General features: G+C 41.1%; 1 protein-coding gene across 7 annotated transcripts in view; it reads left to right on the top strand.

The window, feature by feature from the left end:
* Positions 1-25,429, top strand: part of MICAL3 (microtubule associated monooxygenase, calponin and LIM domain containing 3) — a 155,839-nt gene that overhangs the window by 123,378 nt on the left and 7,032 nt on the right. For 3 of the 7 annotated variants that reach the window (XM_021551931.3, XM_077783309.1, XM_077783307.1), the window contains 9 exons: positions 2,988-3,092; positions 3,697-3,819; positions 4,225-4,316; positions 5,223-7,092; positions 7,999-8,093; positions 12,028-12,078; positions 13,688-13,795; positions 14,506-14,599; positions 19,468-19,518. In XM_021551931.3, the coding sequence (XP_021407606.2) occupies positions 2,988-3,092; positions 3,697-3,819; positions 4,225-4,316; positions 5,223-7,092; positions 7,999-8,093; positions 12,028-12,078; positions 13,688-13,795; positions 14,506-14,599; positions 19,468-19,518 (2,589 nt within the window). Of the gene's footprint in view, positions 1-173; positions 237-2,987; positions 3,093-3,696; positions 3,820-4,224; positions 4,317-5,222; positions 7,093-7,998; positions 8,094-12,027; positions 12,079-13,687; positions 13,796-14,505; positions 14,600-19,467; positions 19,519-25,429 lie in introns of all 7 variants that reach the window. The other 4 variants (XM_077783310.1, XM_077783308.1, XM_077783311.1 and 1 more) reach the window with 3 other exon arrangements.

The raw sequence follows: 25,429 nt of genomic DNA, 5'->3' as shown, positions 1-25,429 counted from the left end.
GACATTTGTGTGTTATCACAATTTGATTCTCAAGCCTGGAATTGGGTGATTGAAATTTCATAGGTTTTATTCCTGTATTTGCCAGTGAAAAAATTCCCTCTGTCACTCTTCTGTTTTAGACACTGACTGCTGGTCTAATTTTGACTTCTTACAATTTATTTTTTTAAATTCAGCATCCGACCTTCCCTCCGTACGCCATGAGGCGGTACAGGCGTGGCTGGAGACGGTCCCTGGAGGTAGTTTGGTGATGTTCTATGTATTCCAATGCACAATAACCCTGCCCCTCTCTTCTCCATGCCTTCAGCAGCTGAGCTGGTCCTTTAACCCTGGAACTTACAGCCCTGTCGCTACTGCATGAGTGGACGTGGAGGGGGGACGGGGAGTGTGCATGTGCGCCTTGCTCAGAGCCCCTTCTCGCATGAGCTCCACACCCATTGTAACCCTCTGCAGGCAGGCCAAGGACAGCTTAGCCTGGGTGCAGGAATGCACCAGGGATCCAGCTGAGCATTTCCAGTTGCTTCGTAAACTGAAGGTGGGACCAGGTTTTCTTCCCCCAACCCTTAGACTAAAAGAACGCGGGGCTTTCTTGCAGTTGAAAGGTTAAGTGACAGAGAGTGCTTAAAGCAGTTGCTTCTCTGTAGCAACTGCAAACCATAGTCATGTGGTGAAGAAAACAGGAAAGAAGAATAAGTCAAAGCTAAGATCTTTAGGAATAGTGGTGGTGGTTGTATCTCTTTTGACCTGGCGTTCACGTTATTCAGGAAAGCCTCAGGAATGCTGAAGGATGATAGAACTCAGCTGATTTTTTTTTTTTTTTTTTGTGTGGTCCTCTAAGCTCTATTACAAACCGATGAGGCTGAAGATTCTGGGATGACAGTGAGGGAGTACATTGTGTAAAGCTGTGAAGGTGTCTAAATTAGTGAAGCAGTCTGCGCTAGGTAGTTCATCTATAGCTGAGTTGCTTTGGCACATCAGAATAGCTAGCTTGCCTTTAAAACTTTGCTTCTGCTGCTGCTTTGGCAAGTCAGCAGTGTTTACAAGGTGTCTGCACATGATGCAGGCTGCTCACAAGCTGCCAGCTAATATGAACCAGGTGCTGATCCCAGTCTCTGGCTGCCATAGTGTGTAACTTCTGAGTCATTGTGTGACAGCTTTTGGCCTTTTGCTCTTCATCCTAACTGCATATATGTATATGCACAGTATATGTATCATATAACCAGCCACTTGCAAGCTTCTCGTGTCCCTCAGAATGGGAACCACCCTTGCACCAAGTTGTTACTTATCAATGCATCTGTAATCTTCCATTGAGTTTTTTGTACCAACCTATTTAAAACCTGATTTTCTTCTCTCTCCAATGCAATCCGTGTGTGTCACATCCAATCATGGTTTCTGAATCTGAAGACCCACACATGCATCATAGTAGATTCAGATATTCTTAACATTAGTTATGTTTTTTGCAAATTTTGATTAAGATTACTCACATTTGCTCTTACCATAAAGCCATTCCATGACATTATCATTTCCAAAATAACATAAGCTATTGCATACCTAGGCAATGATCAGACTGGGACATGGTTTGGTTTTGTTCAGCAGATTTATAAATACTCCTAAGAGCACGCCAGCCTTTGCCACATGATTCAGTTTTCCTGTGCTTGACATTGGCAAGGCTCTGGATTTGATAATCCTCTGATGTAAAGGAATAGGCCAGTATATTATCATATGAGTGGAACTGCCTTTTCACAGTAGCTGACAGGAAATAAACTAATCCATGTTCACTACAGAGCATGAAAAAAAGGAAATTCTCAGGTTGAAGGAAAAAGACAAACCACCTGCTGAAGGCTGTCTTTTGAAATAAGCAAAAACCTGTATTAAAGGAGAGGCTGCAAGACCTCAGTTTTAGGGAGAGTTCATTTGTTTTCAAGATTGTCTTAATTAGCAATGCAATGATGTAAATTATTCCAAGAGCCACATCGTCACTAGTATATAAAAAGAATCAGGAACTAGAAGTGCTCACTTTTTTTTAGTATTTAAATTATGTCTAATGGAAATGTTGAACCAAAAATAAAAAGGCAGCAAATCATCCATTGCACAGGTTTTTTTAAAAGTATAATTTAATAATGAGATTTATATTCCACACTTCGGTCTTGTCTCTCCTTCTGTAATTAAATGCTGTCAAAAGCAGTAGTATCAGTAGCAGTAGTATGCCATAGTTTTCAGGGTTACAGATTCAAGAATATCTTCTTTGTTTTAACCTAGCAAATCAAATTGTGGTCTGTAAATGGGGGAAAAAAAAAGTTTTGAAAGTTTTGAATATGTAATTTGAATTACTTAAAAGTGTTTCTATTAATGATCTCTAACAGAAAAAAGGTTTTATTTGTCATTTTAATTACTTTAAAGTATCTCAATTGGTGCACTAGTCACTTTTACAGCGTATGCATTTTCTTAGACCTTATTACCAAAGACTGCTGCACAGATTTAAACAGTTTCCAAGTGTAGTAATGGTCAATCCCATACCCAGACTCTGTCTTTGACTCACACCCTCAAAGCCAGTTTCAATTTCAAGATGAACAGTCCTGGTTAATTGTGAGTTTCCAGTTTTGACCTAATACACATATGCTATCAAGTGGTGGTAACTGTTCTGTTGTGATAAAGAAAAAAACCAAAATCTTCCTGGAAGAACAGTAACCTTTATTCTGTTTTGATGTCTTGTTTAATTTTTCACTACGTCTATTGCTTAGAAAACCCCTGGCAGCTTTCAGTGCAAGTGCCTTGGAGACTCCCCAAGGGCAGACATTCCTTGATTCACTGGAGGTATCACTTCACCATAGATGTCCCTCTAGGTGACACATTTCAGGATTTCTTGTTTTGACAGTAACTGATATACATCACCAGTATAAACTGTTGGTACAGTTTAATATAGAACTTTTTCACTGTGCAGTGTTTGTTTTCTTTTCCTTTTTTCCCCTCAATATTTGAATATATTCTAGCTCCATGTGAGGAGGATGATGTGGAGGATGAGCTGGGCACAGAGCCTGCAGACACAGAAGGGCAGGCAGGTGAAGAGGGAGACACGGGTGCAGAGCTGGATGATGGTAGGGTACCACTGTGCAGCCTTTAAACCTGTTGTGTGAACAGAATGTATTGGCAATGAACACTTTGCATGAGGGTACTTAAACCTGGTCTTATTTTTAGAGGTGTGGGAGTTTGTTTCAAATATCTGAGAAGGGAGCCAGGAGTGAGGGACAAAAAGAAAGAGAAGAACTTCAATGTCCTGGATTATGTAATGAATTTCTCATGTCCTCTCACCACATATCTTGTGTCTGTATTCAATACTAATCCTGATGAATAACAGAATTAAATTCATGAAAGGTCCATAATACTGTCAGAATGCTTCCTGTGCTATTGTAAAATGCTTCCTGTGCTATTGTAAAATTAACTGCATATGGCAGAAAACATGGAAAATCTTCCAGAGAAGTGATCAGGCAGGACTTCAATTATTGATTTAACTCTTTGTACTAACAGTCCAATAATTTACTGCTTACATTTACTGCTTAAATGACTAATGATCACACCAAAAAAAGGAGTGAACATTTAAGTGCTCAGGTTATGAAAGTAGTTAGCACCTTGTGACTAGAAAGTATTATGTCCTGATGGACTTGTATCCAAGTTCTCTCGTTTTTTTCCATCCATGATCAGAAGACATCGTGTCTGATGCAGAAGCAGAGTTTCGCTTACGTCAGAGTGCTGTAGAAGGGGCAGAACTAAAAGTCTCTGAGGATGAAGAAGAAGCAGAAGGTGCTTCCTGCAGTGTGACAGAAGGTAATCACTTTCTCTTTAGTGCTTAAATGATGTTAACTGCATTTAAGATAGTCTATACAGTTATGGGATTTAGGAGAAGAGAGGAGAGTCTCTTGGATTTGAACCATCTCACAGCTCTCAGTGGCAAAGTCTGTGCTTGCATGAACATTTTGAGAAGAATATTCTGAATCCATTAATTACAGCATTGTAAAATGTGAGAACTCTTCTAACTGTTTTTTTGTTGTAAAAGTTATTAAAAAGCTTGTACCATTTTGGACATTTAAAAATTTTTGCTGTGTTCCAGATGTCCAATCTAGAATTTGTAAAAAGCCGAGAAATTTGTCACTACTTGCGATGTGTAACATTTTAAAAAAATATAGAATAATAACGGTTTATGTATTTTTGGAACATTTTTCCTTTCCCTAGATCCATGCAAGCCATCCATCCCTATCCAGCCCTCTAGTGACAGTGTTCTTCCTCTGTCTCCAGCTGCTAGTCCCAAAGCAAAACAAGTAGAGGTAAGTGAGTCTGACATTTTCTACTTGGCACCTGTAGTTCAGTCAAACAATTTGTTGGATAAACTAATGTGGATTGACAGCAGGGGGCTCTCCTTCTTTCCTGTCTCTAACATTTATGTTGATCTTGAAATCTGACTTAATTTAGGCTTAAAATAAAATGTATGCTATCTTTTTTCCTTATCTTCCAAGTGTAATGGCTCTATCACAGCCACACAAGTTCCCATCACAAAGCCCCAGGCAGAATTATACAGAGTATTTTAATTTCAGTGAGCAGCTAGCAACAGATATATGTAATAAATGTAGGGAGCCATAAGTAAGGGGCTTGCTGTTTAGCCTGGTCTGGCTGTCTTTGATGTGCCAAAAGCAGATTCTGTGCAGTTGCAATTGAAAATTACAGTAGCAACCAAAGCAATGTCTCTTTGTTCCAGAGCTCAGCATAGTTCAGCTTAAGGAAGTAAGGCATGTCAGTGTTGTACTGTCATGTTGTCAGCCCAGGGAGACAGCTTGCAAGTGTACTGCAGTGTGTAAGAGCTAGAAGTGCTTGACTCTTAAAATGTTCATTCAAATTTTCCCTTCCAAATGTTTTGGATTATTTTTTGAAGGAATTGCTAAAATATTGTTTTGGAGTGTTTTGGCATAGACCAGTTTACTTTTACAGTTGACTTCTGGTTTCCTTACAGCAATTGCTGACAGTATTCACTTTCTATTAAAATAAAGTTTGTTTTTTTGATGGACATCTAATGATTCTATCAGACACAGTTATTGTTTAGCAGGCAGACTTTAGGATATTAAATTATTATTTTGATACTTGGATGGTTTCCTTATTTCTAGCTGTTAAAAAAAAAACAAAAAAAACTGTATTCTCATGTGTTCAGATTAATATTCCCCTTTTTCATTTTTCTCTAGAATGTAGAAGATCCCCTGGCTGAAGTGTGCCGTGCAATAAAATCCCCAGAGCCACGCTTTTTTCCTGAGCCTTTCATTCTTGAGGAAAGACCAAAGGATGAAATTCCCAAAGACAGGAAAGTTAAGAGCCCTTTGGTGCCACCATCTCCAGTGTTGTCCCAGCCGGTTGCATCACCAGAAGCCATTGCACCCCCATCACTAGCAGAGTCTCAGCCAGGAGCACCAGCACTGGCCTCATCCCCAGCATCTGCTCAAATGCCTATCTGTTCCCAGCCTTTGCCTTCTGCTGAAACATCCATTTCATCCCCAGTGGAGCCTCCAGTATGTTTCCAGCCTGTCCCAGCCTTAACGTCTACTCCTTTAGCCAAATTGGCCCTTAGGGGCCAGGATGGTGAGGTGGAAAAACTGGGGAGCCCCACTACTGCAGAAGAAGCCCTGAAACGGAGCAGCCTTGTGGAAGAGTTCTGGATGAAGAGTGCTGAAATCCGACGGAGCTTAGGGCTCACCCCCGTGGACAGAAACAAACGCTCAGAGAGCAACTTCACTGTGTCTGCTCTGGAGGCAACTCCTCAGAAGACTTTCAATAGCAGGAATTTTTCAGGGGATGAAAGGATTCATCCTGTGAAACCCCAACCTGCCCCCAGAAGACAGGGTCTATCCAAGTTAGAAAATGAGCAGATCTCTCTGCTTACTCCAAAGTCTCCATCAGAAAAAGAGCTAAAGATTTCCAGTGAAGTACGGGGAGATGTATCCAGCAGCTCTGGTCTTGGCCTTCAGGAGAGCTCATCTAACATGAGAACTATGGCTAGCCAGAGCTTCAACACTTCTGACTCCACCATGCTAACACCTCCATCAAGTCCGCCCCCACCACCTCCTCAGAACGAGGAGCCGGCCACACTGCGTAGGAAGAGGTACCAGGCACTCTGGCAGAATGATGTAGAAGCCAGGTCACCCCCAACGCCAGCATCGACACCTCCTGCTCCCCGACACCGGGAGCCGGCCCCTCCTGCCAAGGAGTGCCCCCCGGCCAAGAGGGACGACGTGCGGAAGTCATTCGCAGAGAGCGTGGATGAAATTCCGTTTGCTGATGATGTGGAAGACACGTATGATGACAGGACAGAGGACTCAAGCCTTCACGAGATGTTCTTTACGCCTCCTACCAGTAGGCCGAGGCCAGAGAAACCACATCTTTTCCCCTTGGTCAAAGAAAACGGTGGTCCACCCTCAATGGAAGGAGGGGTTCACCATAAGAAGAGAGTGTTTCCTGACATTTCTGTGGAGGCCAAGGAGATTGCTGAAGAAAGAATGAGAGCCAGAGAGAAGTCTGTCAAGAGCCCAGCGCTACGTGATGCCATGGCTAAACAGTTGTGTAAGATGAAAGATATGGAGATGGCTGCTGCTACTGGGGCCACAAGGGTACGAAAGGCATCTTCTATGCCCTTGAAGACCAAAGAGTTGTTTTATGAGTCTCCAAAGCATTTGGCCTTGAAATTAGCAGAGGGATCCGCACGAAAACATAATTCTGCTACTGAGAAGTACTCCACTCCTCCCGCTGACATCACTGGACCTGAAGGGTCTGTCAGCTCTTCAGAAGGCTCCAGTGGGAAGAGTAAGAAAAGAAGTTCCCTCTTCTCCCCTCGTAAGAACAAAAAGGAGAAGAAATCTAAAAACGATAGCAGACTTTCTGACAAATCTAGTGGTGGGACAGAGGAAGCAACAAAGCCTAGGTCGTTATGGAAGTCTGTTTTCTCTGGCTATAAGAAAGACAAGAAGAAAAAGGCTGATGAGAAATCTTGCCCAAGTACTCCCTCAAGTAATGCCACTGTGGATTCTGGCAAGCACAAACCCTCTCCACTGATTACAGCTGCAGGTATAACAGATAAGTGCCTCTGCACTTTTCCTACTTTTCCAAGGTGTCCTTGAAAGTAGTTTTGGTTTGCTTTGTCATTCAGCTCCTGTGCTGAATGCTGGTGCTTCCCAGTGTTCAGATGGGCAGAGCGGGATAAGTGCTAGGGACTGGATTTGTGTTTCTGCATACTGATAGAATCCACTGGAAAAAGATGGAACCCTAACTAAAAGCTTAACTCTCAATATGTACAAGGTACATCTTTTTTATGTCTTAGATTTGAGAAATAAGCATCATTTGTTGGAATTTATGGCATTTCATCCCTACTTTAAATCTGATCTTCATCTTTTCTTTGGCTGATATTTTCTTTCTTTCCACCTGGCTCCATAGAAGCTGAAGACTGCAGAGATGCTGTTATTCCTGGTCTCAGGAATCTGGTGGCTGCCTGCTGATCTCTGAAGGAGGGAGTTGGTAGCCTTCTGTAAATCTTCACATGCCCACCAGTTGCAGGCAGAGATGTTTAATGACAGTTTGGGATACAGTAAGGAAGTTACCCATAAATGGGGTTAAAAGCAAACATGTTACCTTTCTCTGGCATTGTACAAACAGACAAAATAGAGCCAGCTGCTGTCAAACCAAGTGCTGTATCTATCCTAAGAGCATTGATACAGCACAAAAAGAGAACTATGATCATTATTTCTAACAACATTTGAAGAAAGTAATGCTCTCTTAGAGCAGCTCAAACTCATGCTGGTCATTTTGTGGAGCAGGGCTTCTTTGATCCCTCTCACGCAAAACAACAGACACTGACATAAAAGGACTGGGTATTTTTGGTGCTCAATCAAACAACCTGCAGCTGAGCTCAGAAGAGTTTACAGAAAGGATTGCTACCACTTCTCTAACTGGCCCTTTTTATTCCCAACCTCACAGATTTACAGCTCCGTCAGCACCTGAGTTTCTCAGAGGACTCCGACCTCTCCAGTGACGATATTCTGGAACGCTCCTCCCAGAAATCCAAACGAGAGGTATGTAGGTGGGAAATGCATTTTAGATGGATCTAGTACCAGTCAGATCACAGACTCTGAGAATCACATCAGAAACGTAGGTGATTAATGTTGTTTTTACTCTTTCTCTCGTGGAGCAGGTTTTCCTGTAAGTTGGCTGATTGTCCTATCTAAAATAAGAGGGTTTCACTTGTTTCCATGATTATAAGCTACTCTGCACTGTTGTTGTAAGAAAGATCCATTGTCTCACTGTCCCATTACTTTACTGGTTTCTGGGTTTAGAGCAAATCTGGGAGAAAACCTCCAGAAGGAGTCCCCCCAGAAAGCAAACCCCCACGGCCCCTCTCCTGACCTGGCTTGGGAAGAATTTCCCAAACTGCCTAGTTAAACTAACTAACAAGCAAAAACATGAGCAAAAGCAAAAGCAGCACTATGTACTGCACTGTCTGTGTCCAGCAGACCGTGGGGGAGTGAGCAGGCTGATAACAAAACAAAACTTGGCTTTTCAGAGCCAGTCTTGAGGTCACAGAACATAATAACCAGCATAAACAGAACAGATAACTGGGGATGCATGCATCATAAAGTCACCCTAGGACAACTAGGCACTGAAAGGAGACAGACTGGCCTGTAGTGTCCTGGGTATTCCTTTTTCCCCTATTTAAAAATGGGATTTTGTTCCCCGTTTTTCTAGTCAGTGGGAACTCCACCAGACTGCCACAGCTTCTCAAATATGAATAGTGGCTTAGATCCTTTCTCTGCCAGTTCCTTCAGAACTTGTGCACCTGTAGGTGCCTTAAATGTTCTCAGATGGGACTTTCTTCTACACGGGCAGTTCATCATTCTCCCAACCCCTTCTGTGATTGGGATGCTGTGGCTGGAGCCACTTGCTCGTGAAAATCAAGGCAAAGTTAGAGCACCTCAGCCTTTTCCATATTCTGGATAACCAGGTTTCCAGTTTCCTTCTGGAGAGGGCCCATGTTTTCCCTAGTCTTCCTGTACCACGGATGTACCTATAGAAGCTTTCCTTGTTGCCACTGATGTCCCTGGGCAAATTTAATTTTGTCAGGGCCTTAGCTCTCCTAACCTGATCCCTGGCTGCATGGAGAACTTCTCTGTCTTCCTCCCAGGCTACCTGCCTTTGCTTCTGCCCTCTGTAGCCTTCCTGTTGCTCATCCACACAGACCTCCCAGCATTTTTGCCTGATTGCCTCTTTGGTAGGATACATTGCTTCTGAGGTTGGAGGAGCCAACATAACCACAGCTTTAACCAGTTTTCCTGGGCCCCTCCCCTCTCCAGGGCTTTATTCCATGGCACTCTATTAAGCAGATCCATGAAGAAGCCAAAGTCTGTTCTCCTGAAGTCCAGGGTAGTGCACTTGCTGTGCACCCTCCCTACTGGCCTAAGGATCTAGTATAAGGATTTAGTTTAATTGTACATATTTATATGTGGGAAATGTATAGTGAAAGCAAAGTTTTAAAGCTAGTTGTTTTGAAGTTATTTTATTCATTTTTAGAATGTCACTATTAAAGCAAAAACAAGGGAATAATTTAAGGAACTGTTTGATCATAGTGATGAAGAATCCTGCTTTCATTCCTGAGAGCCTCTAAGCTCAGCTAGACAGAATTGGCAAGGTTTGGAGGAATACGTAGAGATTTTATTGACCTCACGTAACACTAAGGCTCTTCTGGTACAGCAAAATGAAAACTGTGCTCCCACTGTTCTTTCCTGGTGGTGCCTAGTACACATGTTAAAAAAGCTCAAGAAGAAAAGAACCTCTGGGAAGGAAATGTCACAGGCACAGTGGCCTGTGCCTCCTGTGTCAAACCTGTCATCCCATGTGCACAAGTCAATCTCAGGTGCCAAGCTGATCCTTGGTGAGATGGCAAAGGTGTGGAACTACTGCAAATTGAATGTCATATGAAATGCTTTCTAAGTATATATAGTAGAATGAACTGGAATAGCTAATGAATGAATTTAAGGCTAGTGGAAGAAATTGATGAACTAAATAGGAATTTTCTATATTTACTTATCTCTCTTTTAATCTCTTTCCCTAGTTGGTCTAGATCTCATCTGAGAGGAAGATTATTTTGTTTTTATTTTATTCCCTTTTTTTTCTCCCCCTTCCATTCCCCCTGCATGCCCTCAAGGCGTTTCATGAGAAATTCTGCATTTTCCAAGAGATGCAGAAGAATGAGGTACCTGGGGCCAGCAGAGGACAGATATCCAATACCTGGGGTTCAGATAAGAGTTACAAAGTTTTTGGTCTACCTTGATGGTAATTTTTTTCTATGTTGGGCCACTCAGATTTAAAATGGTTTTTGCAGAAAGAAAGATCACATCTCTAAGCACAGGAGGGGATGTTAAGTGACAGTAGCAGATGCCTGGAATCCTCCTACTGAAAATATCTCACACGCTCTGCCAAGGGTCTGGTGTTAGTGTCTTGTTTTCATTCATTTGCTGTTGCTGAAGTTCCATTAAGAATTTATTTATCCAGCATCTGCCTGTTTTCTTAAGAATGGTTTTGAGAATGTATTTATTTAAAGGATATGGATCTGAAAACTTGACTTACTTCATTTTGTTGCATCCTCTCCAAGGATGTAGAGTATACATACAAACATTGGAATGCCTTGCTGTCAAAAGAAATGTAACCAAACTTCAAGTCTGACCAAGCTGGGTTTGTACTGGTTTGGGGTGGGAGTTGTATTTTTTTAATTAATAACCTGCCTGCTACTTTATATGGGTAAGAGCTGACTTAACTGTTTGCTACTTAACTTTTATGTGAACCCCTTCTCCAAACTGAAATCCTGTTCGTGCTGCTTTTTTGGTAATGTAGTGAGCTTGCTTCCCAGACAGCCTTCTCTGCTCTTTGTGATCAGCAGTGAATTAATTCAGTGTTGTTAAACGTGGTGTCTTTCAAGAGAAGCATCTCGTAAAGAATTCCTAACGTGAGCGCCCCGTGGGTGTTGTGTTTGTAGGTGTATTGTCACCATGTGTGTGTTTGTCATTGTTCCTGTAGAGTTGTGGTGTTGTGCTCAGGTGTTCACCACCACAGGTAACTTGCTTTTTCCTGGAGCTTGCAAAGATGCTGGTGGTGTTCTCTGGCTTCTCGTTTGTGACTGGTTTTAGTTAACTGAATGTGAGAGTGCAAAATGCTGTCTGTTTGCCCAGAGTGGCACAATGCCTTCTGGACTTCATTATATGAAGGGAAATTTACCTCCCTTCTCAGCAAACAAAGCTAAGTGCTTTACTTGCCTTATATTTGGGTACAGGGTGGTATAGAATGTCCCTGGCTAGAGGAAGTAGTGATTTCCCCCTCCTTTTCCTGCTCCTTCCCCCTCCAGTTTTAGCTCCTTGAGATCTTTGGAGTCTCTCCTTTTTGACAAGGGGTTTCCATTACTGTGTAACCCACTCTGAGCCCATCTGGTGGTTCTTAGTTCATGAAGCAGTGAATAAGATTTATGATGTTGGTTAAATGTCAATTATCATTTCTATGAAAGAGAGATAATTTAAAACTCTAGAATAAACACAACTCCTAGGAGAGACTGTAAATCAGAATGTAAATGGAGAGTTGTGTGACAGAGTAATACATGGTTGACCAAGCCAGTTCAAACTAAACATGTTCCAGAAATAAGCCATTATTCCGAATCTTAAGCCAGAATTTCATAGTCATACAGCTAGACAAAGGCCAAATAATTCCTCTAGAAAAAGGTATTTCCAAGTTCAAGGAGGCTGCCAAAACTAATTGCCTTCAGGAAAGTGCTAGAAACTTGATTTTGTGGCCAGAAGTTCCATTGTGCTCCATCAGTCTGGGTCACGTTCAGCATTTGCACAATTTTGTTTCATGTAAAAACCACTTTGTTTTATTACTGTGCATCTGTTTTCAATGTTGAACTGATTTTGCTTCATTTTGTGCATTTTTTTTTATTTTTCTCCCTTTACCATTCCCCCTTTAAAGTCGATCTATGTACCACACGCCTTGGCATTCAAGAGATCATACTCGTCAAAGGTAGTGTCTCCCTTCCCACTAGTTGGCCATTGTTGCATTGCATGTCCCCCTGTACATTAACCCATTGAACCCATAGCTCCAACCACATGTGCACTAACATCAACACTGACTGTGCATGCCTGAGATGTTAGCAGACATGGGCAGCAAATTCTCTGCAGAGGGTATCTCCCAAAAATGCATTAAGCTCCGAAATGACTGGTTGGAATGCATGCATTTATCAGTGCACCACTACAGATGATGTGGATGATCTGTGAGCTTCAGAACAAATTGGTTTTCAAGGCACTTAAATATGTTTGCATATTATTTTTTTTTAATACTTCGAATGTGAGTTCAAATGAATCATCACACTCCAATCAGCAGCTTTCAAAATTGCTGAGTTGGCTCAAATCTTAGTGAAATTCTGTATCAAGCTAAAATCAAGGCAGAAATTGCTGCTTGCTGAAATTTTTATTGTCTTTTTTGCAGTCACAACAGTGTTACACGGAATAGAAAAGTCATGTGCTCTGTCTCCTTACCTTCTAATTTGAGTACCATTGTGGATTTGTGTTTTCAAAAAAGAAAGAGTAAAGTGTGAGCTTTTTGAAGCGTTAATAGTGGTGCTTGCCAATGACCTACCTGAGGGATTTTAAATTAAGCTGTGATCCTACCTTAAACTCTGTTCACTGAGAACCATCAACAGAGGCAGACTGACCAATGTGGCAGCACAACAACTAGATCAAGCAAATTTCAGGGTGGTCTGACATAATATTCTCTTCTTGAAGTTGACTGGTCCCATGGGGGAGATCTCTTTCCAGAAGTGGAAGACACATGTTTACAGCAGCCCCTCAAAGCTTACATACATGTACATGAGAAAAGAGGCTTTTTCTTCACTGTAGTTTACTTAGTGCAGTTGTCAAGTTTTTTTGACACTCAAATCCCTTTGAGAGAAAGAAAAACTAAAGCCTTTCTAGGTTACGATGTATCCAACTAGTGTATCTGGTAAGATTCTAAACCAAATTTCAGTAATGTTAGAAAGACATATTCTTAAACTAGTTTCACTGACAGGAAAAAAGAGTAAATACCCTTCTATTTCTATAAACATAGCTTTTCCCCTTTTGGATGGCTTCTGGTGGTGCAATAGTATACATTAGTCTATAGTAATTTCTTAGCTTACACTGCTGTAACTGTTCATGTAGACAAGCCTATTACCATGAAATCAATTTTAAAATGAAATCAAGAGGTCCCCTATCAAGATGAACCCTCTACATGGTACTCATTGATTTATCTAAATCCATTTGGCTAAATTTATTGAGAAATGAAAATTACTCAGAATAAAACCTGGTTTGATCTTTGGGAGAGGTTTCATATAGCTGTGGAAGGAAAGGGTGGGATGTCATATAAAATCACAGCTTTGCAGCTGGCTTAAATGCTTCTTCACTCCTGATTTGCTCCTGAAATTGTTGCTCACTGCACTGTGAACACCTTTGCCTACAGAAGCTTGACTTTTGACACAGCCATGGCAAAGACAGAACACCTCCCTTCAGAGATTTTTGGAAGCGAAAATGGTCATCCCTGCCCCCATATCCCTGAGCATGTAAATAAGATCTGCTGCTGTTTTTCCTTCCTTCAGAGGGCCTACACAGAAGAGGAGCTGAACGCCAAGCTGACGCGGCGAGTACAGAAAGCTGCCCGCAGACAAGCCAAGCAAGAGGAGCTAAAGAGGTTACACAGAGCTCAGGTAGTCTCAAAAGCCTCTTGTCATGGCATACAGGCAGTTCTGTGTGAAAGCACCCTGGTCCTGACATTCCTCTGAGTGTATCAGAACAGCATCCTCTCTTTCTACATGAGTGCTCCTGCTCCCTCTTTCGAATTTCATGTCATTCCACAGAGAATTGAAGGATGGCTGAAACCTATCGTGAGAGTTTTACAGTGAGAAAAATAATGCCCATAACACATTTCTAGCAACCATCACACACTGAATGGAACAGTGATACTCACATGATGCCTGATGCAGCTGCACCTATCATTGCTTTGCTAGGTTATGCTGGTGGGTGATGCGTTAGCAAATTAACCTTTAATTACTAGAGAGTCTGCAGGAAAACTGCTAACAGCATCTACAAGTGATAGTATTCGTCAAAAACTTAAGACAGGAGCTCAGCTGAGTGAGTAGCATCATCTTTCAGTTCAGCGTTGAGGAAGGTGACAGGAGTTGTGGCAAATAAATGAATATCAAAGTGTTTGCAAATTTAAGAGTTAAGATACAACTGGGTGGGGAGGATATTGTCACCAGAATCTGTGATGCTTGTGGTTGAAGCAGGGTGTTGTTGAATACAAATCCTTGGTTTTGAAAAGGCAAATCTGACTGAAGTCTCTTAGTGCTGTATGTGTGCTGCAGACAGAGCAGGAGAATTGCTTTGGTGAGGTTCTGCTCCATTCTTCTCTGAACAGATTATCCAGCGGCAGTTGGAGCAAGTGGAAGAGAAGCAGAGGCAACTCGAGGAGAGAGGAGTTGCTGTGGAGAAGGCCCTTCGAGGAGAAGCAGGTATCCATCACAGCTTGGTTTGGTTTTCCATGTTTTCTTACCAAGTGCTTGTGCAGTAATCCGTAGCTGTTTGGATTTTAGAGGCAATTGGACCATTATAGCCTAGAGACTGATCCCAATGTGAATCCCTTCTTCCTCTTCTACTATCTTTTTGAGGCCTTGTTTTTCCTGTGTTTTTTCTAATTCTGGGACTCCCTATTGGCAGAGACTTAGGTCATTTACCTTTGCCTGAGGTGTAGGAGGTAATTCTACAGCTACTACTAATGGCTGTTTCTGCTGGATCCTACAGCTAGAAAATTGCAGGGGTTTCGCAGCTGCCATGCACACAGAGTTGTCACAGTAAGACAACCCTGTTTGTATGTCAAGGAAATAATTGTGGAATGATGTGTGCTTTCTCTATGGTGTTGGATTGTCAAGGTAGTGTCCTTACAAGGGACCATCACAGAACATCTTCCTCACTGCACAGCCCAGCACACTGGCTACTTCTGACAAAGTTGTGCAGAACAGAAATGCACATGTGTACTGAAAGGTGTCCATGTCGAGCTGTTAAAACAAATGTTGTCTGTACTCGAAATTAAATTAAATGAGTATCATCTGATCTGGCAAGCATATCAGTGGAGGAGTACCTGGTTCAGATAATACTGATAGTAGTATAATGATTTGGAAAAAAAATCCTCAATTTGCAAGGAGTCAAATATCCAACAGGCAAATGCAGTGTGTATATACCTGACGAGGCCAGGATTATGTACCTGATCACAAGGGTCAGAGTTCAGAAATGGCAACAGTGGAACAGATGTTTGGAAGATGCTTGCTTGTTGCTTGAAGAGCTACATCTATGCCTTTGAAGATGGAGCTTGAACAGTGAGGTTGCACCAGAGAAAAAGTCTGTTGTGACTTCCTGCCAGTGACTTCTCAGCCAGAATTAGAGATGTCTAGTGCTCCATAAGGTGTGCCAAAGAAGCTGGATTGAGTGCTCAGCAAAGCAACTAGGTACTACAAGTGTGAAGAGAAGTCTTGAGGACTTCAATATGTTTATGATCAGACTGTTTTTATTCATTTGTGGGATCAAAAATATAGGCTTGTGCAAATGGCTGTCTTTGCAGGGCTTCCTTATGCTGTGTGTTCCTGAGTAGCCCCATTCTGTCCTCTGGCCTTCCAGTTACTGCACTTAGTAAACCCACCTCCATTGTTTCTAATGGTTCTTTTCATTTTGCTTCTTTTCATCTGGAAGTCCAAATAATCTTGATTATTGAGCTGCTGAATGACTTTCATGTAAGACATTGCCAGCACAAGTGGGAAGTCTTAGCAGCTGAGAGAATGTTATTCATTATAGAGTTTTCTCACTGAAGAATCACAGAATGCCTAAAACAGGTTCAGAGAGGACAGAATATGACCAAGAGTAAGAATTACAATTTTACATAGGAGACTGCAGAATTTGGATAAATAGCTTCTCAGTTCCAGCTCTCCCAAATGGAAGCAGTCTTAGATGAGCTTGTGTATTTGTGGATTTCCTAGAAGAACTATGAAATTGTGGGTCCTGCTTTGCAAAAGGGATTTCTTTTATTCAGGAAGTCTCCTAGGGTATGCTCTTGCAAAATATTTCTATCAATAGGTCATATGTTATTTTTGCAGAAGCTTAACTCTGACATAAAGACTTCACCATCCTAAATTCTTCCCCCTATTTCAGGGGATTAGCCAGAAACACATTCTGTTGGGGTGGGAAAAAACAGCATGTTCTAATCTGTGTTGGCTAAAACACAAGATCATAAATCAATTCCCTGTTTCACCTCTCTAGGTCCTCCTGCATGGCCATAGAATCATTTAGGTTGGAAAAGACCTCTAAGATCATGAGTTCAACAACTAACCCAGTTCTGCCAAGCCCACTATTAAACCATGTGGTTTAATTCCACATCTGCACATCCTTTAAATACCTCCAGGGTGCGGACTCCACCACTGCCCTGGGCAACTTGTTCCAGGGCTTGACAAACCTCTCCATGAAGAAATGTTTCCTAATATCCCATCTAAACCTCCCCTGGAACAACCTGTGGCCATTTTCTCTTGTTGTGTTACTTGGGAGAAGAGACCACCCCCAGCTGGCTGCAGCCTCCTTTCAGGAAGTTGTAGAGAGCAGTAAGGTTTCCTCTCAGCTGCTTCTTTTCCAGGCATTTTACATGTTTGCCATAAAAATAACTGAATTCCTTCTTTTTGAGATCTGTGGTATCACATTCCATAGAGTTTATTTTTGCCTGCAATATCCACTAATTATTCAAAAGGAAAGTATCATTTTTCTGTTGTCTGCATTGTGACCTAACAGTGACCACCACATTCAGCCAGGACTGCTGTGTAAAGGTGTGGAGTCATGCTCTTGTCTCTAATCAGTCCCTCCCTTAAGGAAACCATGAAAACGAGTTCAAAAAGGGCAAGGCAGTGTGTAAAGTAGTGTTGCCTTCTAAAAAAAGAAATCTCTTTATAAGGTTGTACAAGGAGAAAAAATGGGGGAGCCTGGGAGGTGTGTCTGCTGTGTACTTACTTTGTCCACATAAATAGAGGATTGCAGTACAGCACCAAAATAATGGCTCTTCCATAGGCAGCAGCCAGTATTAACTGTTCCAGGACAATGTATTAGGCTCTGTAATGAGTGGGATTTTCAGGTTCCAGGATTTTCAGGAAAGAGAAAAAGCACTTATTGATCAGCAGTTAAATATGAAGTTTTGGGTAATGTTAATAGTAGTTTCTTACTACTTAAAAATCCAGACAGAAGAAACAGAATCCTGTAACTTGCAATTATTATCTTCTTCTCTATTATAGAAGAAGACAAGACCATCTGAACTACTTCTCTAAGTAGTTTTATCATCTTCTAATATATTGCTTCTTAGTCCTCTTTTTTGTTTGCAAAGAATTGCAATTTTTCTTTCTTCTCTAATTTATCATCTTCTAATATATTGCTTCTTAGTCATCTTTTCTGTCTGTAAAGAATTGCAAATTTTTCTTTTGTAGAGGTCTTCCACTAACTTTAATTCCTCAAATCTCACATCTGGACCACTTTCCATTTTTAGAAAACAGTATTTTTCAGTTCAACTGGTAAGAAGAAAAACCAGTTCTATAGATAAAAAATTATTTACTTACAATAATTTTGTTTCTACTTTCTATCCATTTTGCATCATCCTTAATATGTTGTTGGCAAGTAACTTATACTGAGAAGATTGTTAATCACAGTTTTTCACAGTGATGCCTGCTGTTTTCCTGAGATATTACAGCTTTTGATCTTAGCAATAGATACAGGCAGCTCAATATTCTTCCCAGGAATTTCACAACTTATCTGGTATTTGTCAAGGTGGAATATTTATAGGGTGATACTTGCTCTTCAACTAATCAAACTCAGAAACATTTTGGAGGTTGCCATCAACTTTAATTCTGACAAAATAATTGTGCCTTCTTGGCTACCTTCTTGTCTCTTCTTTTTTTCAATTAACAGCCTCAGGCATGGCACAGTTGGTCTTTTATTCTTTCAGAAGCTGAATGCTCAATCTAATATTTAATTTCTGATCGAGAAAATTTCACAACCTATTATTACTTAATTACCTTAATGTGTTCTCTCTGATTATCTTAGAAAATCTCAGCCTTTGACAGCCGCATTCATAGCAAGAATGAATGATTAGGAGGCTAAGCTCTATTTCAAGTGGCAGTGTAAGCTCTGTTTCAGGGGAGGTCTGGCATACACAGGTAGTCTGAGCTACTGTCATCCCTTGTTTTCCTCCCCCCTCACCCCCTTCCTATGGATTGCATCACAGTATTTCACTACAGTGGTAAAGCAGGACCTCAGTGAAGAATTTTCTCCGTTTTCTGTGGTGTCCCAAGGGACACCTTGAATGAGTTTATTAATGTAATTTACTATTACTCATGCAACAGTACTTTGCATTATAGTGCATTCGCCTGTTTGGACATGCTAATGATTTGGATTTCCTATGCGAATTTTTTTTGTCAATCATTAACTTAAAAATGTATCAAATCAGAAATTTCCAGGACCTTTCTTTTATTCTCTCTAGCATAAACCTTGATAGTAATTTTTAAGAACTTAGAAAACATTGACTGTCAGATCAATACTGAAAAGTTTAAGAGCTACCTCTTTACATCAAATGAATCATATGCAGTGAGAAATATTGCTCTCAGTACTTCCATCTGTCTCCTTCCAATGAAATGTTCCACAGTGCTAGACTTGTGGTGCACCTGTCTCTAGCAGCTGTGGAAATGCACATCTCTGTCATGAAAACTGCTGTGCAGTTCTTCCCTGGCACAGAGACTGCATGAGCAGGAGCACACAATCCCATCTTCCTACTCCTGAGTGTTTGCCATTCATGTTGGCGCTCAGTCAGTGCCTCCCACCTGTGTGCCATACACCATCCTCCACTCACTCACCTCCAAGAAATCAACCCTTACAACTTTCCTGCAGCTGTTCTAAGAAATTACACTGTTTCCTTCTGACAAATTGCTCAGCTCCAAAGCAACAGGATTAATTCTGCTTTTCTCAGCAAGAACAGGAGAGACATCAGTGACAGGTACTGCTGCAAACACAAAGAGATGAAGTGTCTCTTGTAAGCTTCTTGATTTTTCTCCTTGGAAATCCTCGCCTGCCTGCTGGAAATTTTCTCTTCCTCTTCCCAATATATATGTTTGTGATGTATTTGTGTGTACATATATATAGAGAAAAAGAGATATATAGTGTTTGTATTTATATATGTGTGTGTGCGCCCACATGTGTAGCTGCCTGTCTCTTGTTTCTGTGTCTTTCTCATATATTGCTTTGATTGTATGGGGCTAGGGTGGGTGTCTGACTCAATAACTCTGTCTTCACCAATTCCTTGTTGTAGACTATTGGGGAGAGTCTTATTACAGTGACCTCATCGACTTGCATCTGGGTGGTATGTATGGCTGAACCTCCTGCTGACACTAACCCTGCTGACACCTCTCCCCACCCTCCCTTCACCTACTTCTCCCATCCTTGCCTCACAAACAAGAAGAAACAGCCCTTGCACATGACTGATGATAGCAGAACCCCTTTTCCAGCTCAGGAACAGGAGATCCTGGCATGTTCCACAAAACATGTGTAAGGCTCCCTCTTCTCTTTTTCCCAGTCCTGATATTTATAAATTTGCTTACGGTTTTCACTCCAGCTGCCTTCCCTGCTAGCAGTGGAAGGTTGTTCTGGTTTTTTGCTTCTCCTTTGTCCAGCTCTATCACTGAAGTTTTCTTTAGGAAAGTGTTTTAAGACTTTAGGACAGCAGAGCAAACACACTTGCAAGGATTAGTCATGCTGTTGCCTCCGTCTTGCCCTTGTGAGGCTTTTTTCCTTCTAAAAAAAGCCAGAGTGTGTTGTTGATCTAACAAAATGAAAATGCTCCCTCAAGGGACTTTGAAAACACTTGCAGATGGCACGTATGTATTCTTTCTTGTTTTGTCTTAACTGTAAGGTTAGAAAAGAATCTGCTGTTCCAGTAATTTTTTGCTGGAATCCAGTTTGCTTCATTACAGAGCTATTAAGCTTCTTGCTATGCTATTGCTTTAATACCCCATTTAGTGCTAAACACACATTACAGTGTTCTCATTTTCACTTAAGAATCTGGTCATCACTATACCATGGTTTTGCCCTTGCTTTAATTAATGTTGTTTCCTGAGTTCCTTAGTAGGTGATAAACTTTTGGGTTTGCAAATGACATTTGATTAACCTTTGCCTATCCAGAAAATTAAAATTTCCTTTGCTAGTTTAACCACTCAAAATCTATTCTCATGAACACATCTGTCTGTCAGCAGATTCAATAGAAAGCAAACTCTGCTCAGTTGCCTTGTTATCTGAGAGTCTCATTTAGTTTATCTTCCAGAGTAGAAAGTTGCTTGATCTAAGCTATGTTTTTTTGAGGGGCTGCATCGCAAACCAACTCTGCAATTGGAAAGGTCCACACACTCTAGGCCTGATCCAAGACACATCTCTGGAAATCTTCCTTGATTTCATTGTGTTCTGTATTTAATCCTTCAAATATAATCTTGTCCAGGTTTTTAACAGCCATTTGATCTCCTGCTCCAGGGAGGCTGTTCCACATAGTATTTACCTGTACCTATCTGTTGTGAATCACTTGTGGCACAATAGACTTTTATTGAAGAACATCCACCTGAGTTCAGAATATCCACCCAAGTGCGAGTTTCAGAATGGAAGACTCCTCCTTAGATCTAACCCTGTGCTAATTTTGATGTGACAGTCCTCTGCTAGCCCTGTGCTTCATTCACTGTTCAGTCCCTCTGGCATTCTTTCCTGGGCTATCTCCTGCAGAGAGACTCTGAAATCCTCTTCCTGTTTTATCCACCAGGGCTGGCCCATGCTCATAACATGCATAGAGTAGGAGCTGTAAAAGGGTTGATGCTAAATCACACTTTAACAAACCCTTATCCCTACTTAATGCTATTTCCACTACACCTCTCCCTCCTCTTGCCTCTGCTCCTAATGCCTCTTTAGAGACAGCAATCCCATCAAAATCACTAATAGTGGCTTTAAGAAAAGCAAAATAATCTTCATTTAAAGGGACACTGTCACTTAAAAAAAAATCATTATGCTGCGGAAAATCTTAATTGGAAATGGAATTTACTGTTTATCTCTTTGTGTGTTTGCTTTTCCGTTTCTCTGAGCTCAGTCATCTCAGAGTGGTCATTTTTGAACAGGCTGCTTCTATTTATATGATGACTCAGTCACTTGGGCTTTCAACAGTCACAGGCAATATTCATGGTTATTTTAAAAATGGTTGATACATCTTAAAACTCTATCAAATTTCTGCTCATCTCAAAAACACTGTTTTCAAAGCAAATTTTAAAGAAACTATATTGGGCAGTATCCCTTTAAATGCAATGAGCCAGTATAGCCTGGAGTATATGCCTTTGTAGTATTATTTTGTTGCCTCTGTGTAATTTGCTTTATTTTTGCTTTTGGGGCTGCCAGAACACTTTTGCCAGGAGGGATACATTGCTCTGGTGATACTTGTCAGAAAGTGGCAGATACAGAGCTCAGCTTTGAGATTAACATGTCTGTGCAGGACGCTGCATCTGGCTAGAGAGCCATTAAAATCCCTGGAGGTCCTGCTGAGCCCTGCAGGCAGCTTGGATGTTGCACAGTTAATTATCGATAACCCATGTCTCTGAGGCATGGGCATGGCTCTAGTCAATAGAATATTAACAAAAATATAGAATATTAACAAAAATTGCAAAGCACTTTGGAAAGTTATCTGTAAACTGGTAATATTTAGTTGTTACAGATTGCACAACAACTTCTGCAAGGGGAGTGGTAACTTCTGACATCCTGGTCAACTTCCAGTGTGTAGGATTACACATTGCTATCTTAACTAGTTCTGTTGCTCTGCTCAGATGTCATAATCCTCTCTTCCTGTTCTGAAATGTTTTGTACCGTTGCTGTAACGCAGATGTTTCATTTCATGCTACAGATGGTCACATTTCAATTCTGAGTAATTATTCCTGTGTGTATATTGTATGTGTGGTGTGGTTAAAAGAACATTACAAAGATTGCAAAGTCAACTGAAATTAAGACTTTATATTGTATTGATATATCAACAGATTTATAACCTTCAGATCCACCACAGAGAGCTGTCTCATGTCCTTATGGAATAACTGGTAGCAACACTAGGTTGTCATCTTCTGGGTAGATCCTTATGGAGAGGAAATGGGACACAGTCAGTGGATTTTATAGATGTTTGTTGGCAGCTGTGGAATAGTGAGACTTGAAAATATGGATTCTGAGCCAGACAGTGGAAGGATGCATTGGTCTGGTGGATATATATTCTTTGTCCTTTTGTTCCCTCTTTTGAGACAGTCCTTGTCCTGATCCTGTCTTATTTCATCCAGAGCTATTTACCCCACTTCCGTTTTTATTCTCAGACATTTAATTTTAATCCTGCCTTCTTGACAAAGAAATCCTAGCATTCCACCCTTCAGCCATCCTATTTCTCTCCACTAGCTACTCCCAGTCTCATCTTCCCACTGACACAGTCTCCACAGTCTGAATCCCAGCCTTTGGATTTCTTCCAAGATTTTTGGGCTCTGCTCCCTCTTCTGCTCAGCATTATTTGTCTGTAAATTTTAGGTTCTGCCTTCTCAAATCTGCCTTCTCCTTTCATCCCTTACCCTTTTTTCCCTCACTTTAGTCTGTTCTCCGTTAGTCGCCTTGCTTCCTTAGTCCCAGCCTCAATTCCCCCTAAACCCAGTAAGTCCTTGTTTGCCTCTGGAAAGTACCTCCGTGGTTTCCTCTGCCTTCAAGTGAGCAGTTTCCTTTTCCTTGCACCCAGCAGGGAATCATTAAATAAACAGCCACACACTCCTATCTTGCTTTTTTCTTGGCTAGCATATGCCAAGAGAGGCAAGAAGATGTAGGGAAGAGAACTGGTAGATTTGATAGTGTTGATTTCAGGCACATATTCTCCCTTCTTAACAAGAGCTTTATGAACATCAGGTAAACAGGGCAGGGAAAGTGCAATTGTTTGGGTTTTTAAAAAATCTTTGTACTCTATTTAAAGCACACTCTTCAACAAATTCACCTTTTTTTTAAAAACTTACTTAAAAGATTTGAGCTTACTATGTCCTTTAAAGTCTTGCAGGTCTAACTCTGCTAGGCTGGAGTCTGATATATTCAAGTGGGATCAGTCCTATTTCTTATGATTGGCAAACAGCTCTTCTGGAAGGGGAATGGAGTTGTAAGATAAACATTGTTTTTGCAGTCTGCAGCCGTTTTTGACACTGAAGTGAATTGGTAACTTGTTTTCTTTGCTTTAAATTTTGAGCAGGAAAGAGCACTTGATAAGCAGAACTTGTTAAGTACCAGTACTTGTTAGGCAATTGCCATTTACCTGCTTCTTTCTGCACACAAAAACAACAGTCTTGGGAGACAGGGTCAGTGCAGGACTGTATTCATTCTGAGTGCATTCTGAAGTGCCTCGAGGTCTAGTAAAGCAAAAGACTTCTCTGGAGTCATATGTGTGTGTGTTCTGCTCCAACCATTGCTTTCCCCTTTTTTTTTCCTTCCCTTCCCTGCATTTTCCCCACCCACTTCTACTGGACAAATAAAAGTGGTTCAGTGTGCATGACAATCTGGTTCTCTGTGAGTTTTCCCCAGGTTTCTTCTAGTGATTGTACTTTAGAGGATATTGAGTTTGACCCAGATTTAATAAACTGTGATGTGCTTGTGGAACATCTGTCAAAATCCTTGCTATCAATGTGCCACCTCAAACTCTGTGTGGTGCTTTCTTCATCCTGATTGATCATTTTGACCACTGGGCTTCTGATTGTGAAGAAGTGTTCTGGAGGTAGAGAGGAAAAGGACAAAACTGGTCTGAAGAATTGCTCTTTAATCAACAGGTAAATAAATGTTAGAAAAGAATGCAAGAGCCCAGTGTAGCTTCTGTAACAAAGAACAATGTGCAGTGAAAATGAACATAGTGGCTATACAATTTCTGGTCCTTGTTTTGAAGAGACATTGCAGCTATGGTATTTATTCTTGACCTGGCTCTTGGTTCCCACCACTGTAGCTAAGTCTGCAATCTCTCACAAGTACTGTGACAAACAAGGTCATTCTTGTGGCTTTTTTGCACAGAAGCAAAGTAATTCCAATCACTTTATTGATGGGATGTGTCTGGTGTGCAAGGCAGAGCTTCTGCCTCTCAAGACTGTTTACTGTGCTCAGGAACTCCTTTTCTTAATAAACTGCAGCTCCTGCCTCCAAACCATGCTCTGGCTTACAGCAGCTGGGACTGCTTTACAAGGCTTGACATAAAAGAAGAGTTGGTGTTTGGCACTGAAAGGGAACAACTCGTGACTAACATAGTCTGTTGACAGCTTTATCTTCCTGGTGAAAAAAAGGGTAATTTTCTGTCCAGAGGCTATACCCACACCTTGTTTGCTGGCAGCACAGGAGGAACCTAAGAAGGGAATGGTCACAGAAATGGTTCTTGTCTTGCCCCTCAGCTCCTTCCAAACAAACTGCTTCAGCAGGTGTTGCTGCTGCCAGAACTCTTTCCATGTTGTGGGTGAATACCTGTGTCAGTATGTTTTTAGTGGTGAAGAAGACTTAAACAGAAAGGGAGGTTAGGTTTGTTGAGGTTTTTTTAATTTGCACAACAAATGGGGTTTTCCCTATCTGGTCCTGGCTCCACATCCAGAAAAATTGTCTTGCAGTGATGATCCTATTTAAAATTTAATGAGACTGGAAGGTGGTGATTTCTCTTCTCTAAACAATGCAATAATATTATTAATAGTAATACTATTTATTGTTGGATTATTAATGGCTTTTGGTGCAAGAAACCATAAAATAAGCTTCAGAGAACCATGGGAAGTAAGTTTTCAGGTTGCACTTTGTTCTTGCTGTTAAAAACCTCCAATACATAAGGAAGACTTTCTAAAGCCTTGCTAATCATCCTACTTCGGACAGAAATTGTTTCCAAAGTAATTGCAATGATCATAACCTGTATTCACCAATGTAATTAACTGTAATTTACATCTAGAGTAGCTGGAAAGGATCTTAATTGCAAAGGTTATGTTTATTATCTTACTGAAAAAACATGTTGACTTTTCTAGTAGCAGGACTAGTGTAGATACCATGGACTTTGTAACTTGATTCAAGGACAAATTTTCTTTAGACAAGAGTGGGAAGATAACTAAGAGCAGGGGAGGAAAGTACAGTTGTGGGGAGTGAACTCCATGTTAGTCAGGTGCTGTGTGATCCCTGGGGCTTTTTACTGGAGAACAAAGATGGGATCCTCTCCTAGTATCACACCACTTGTTTAC

This window comes from Lonchura striata, chromosome 5 (assembly GCF_046129695.1).
Source record: "Lonchura striata isolate bLonStr1 chromosome 5, bLonStr1.mat, whole genome shotgun sequence".
NCBI classification, from domain to species: domain Eukaryota; kingdom Metazoa; phylum Chordata; class Aves; order Passeriformes; family Estrildidae; genus Lonchura; species Lonchura striata.
This window is presented reverse-complemented; position numbering and strand designations above follow the sequence as displayed.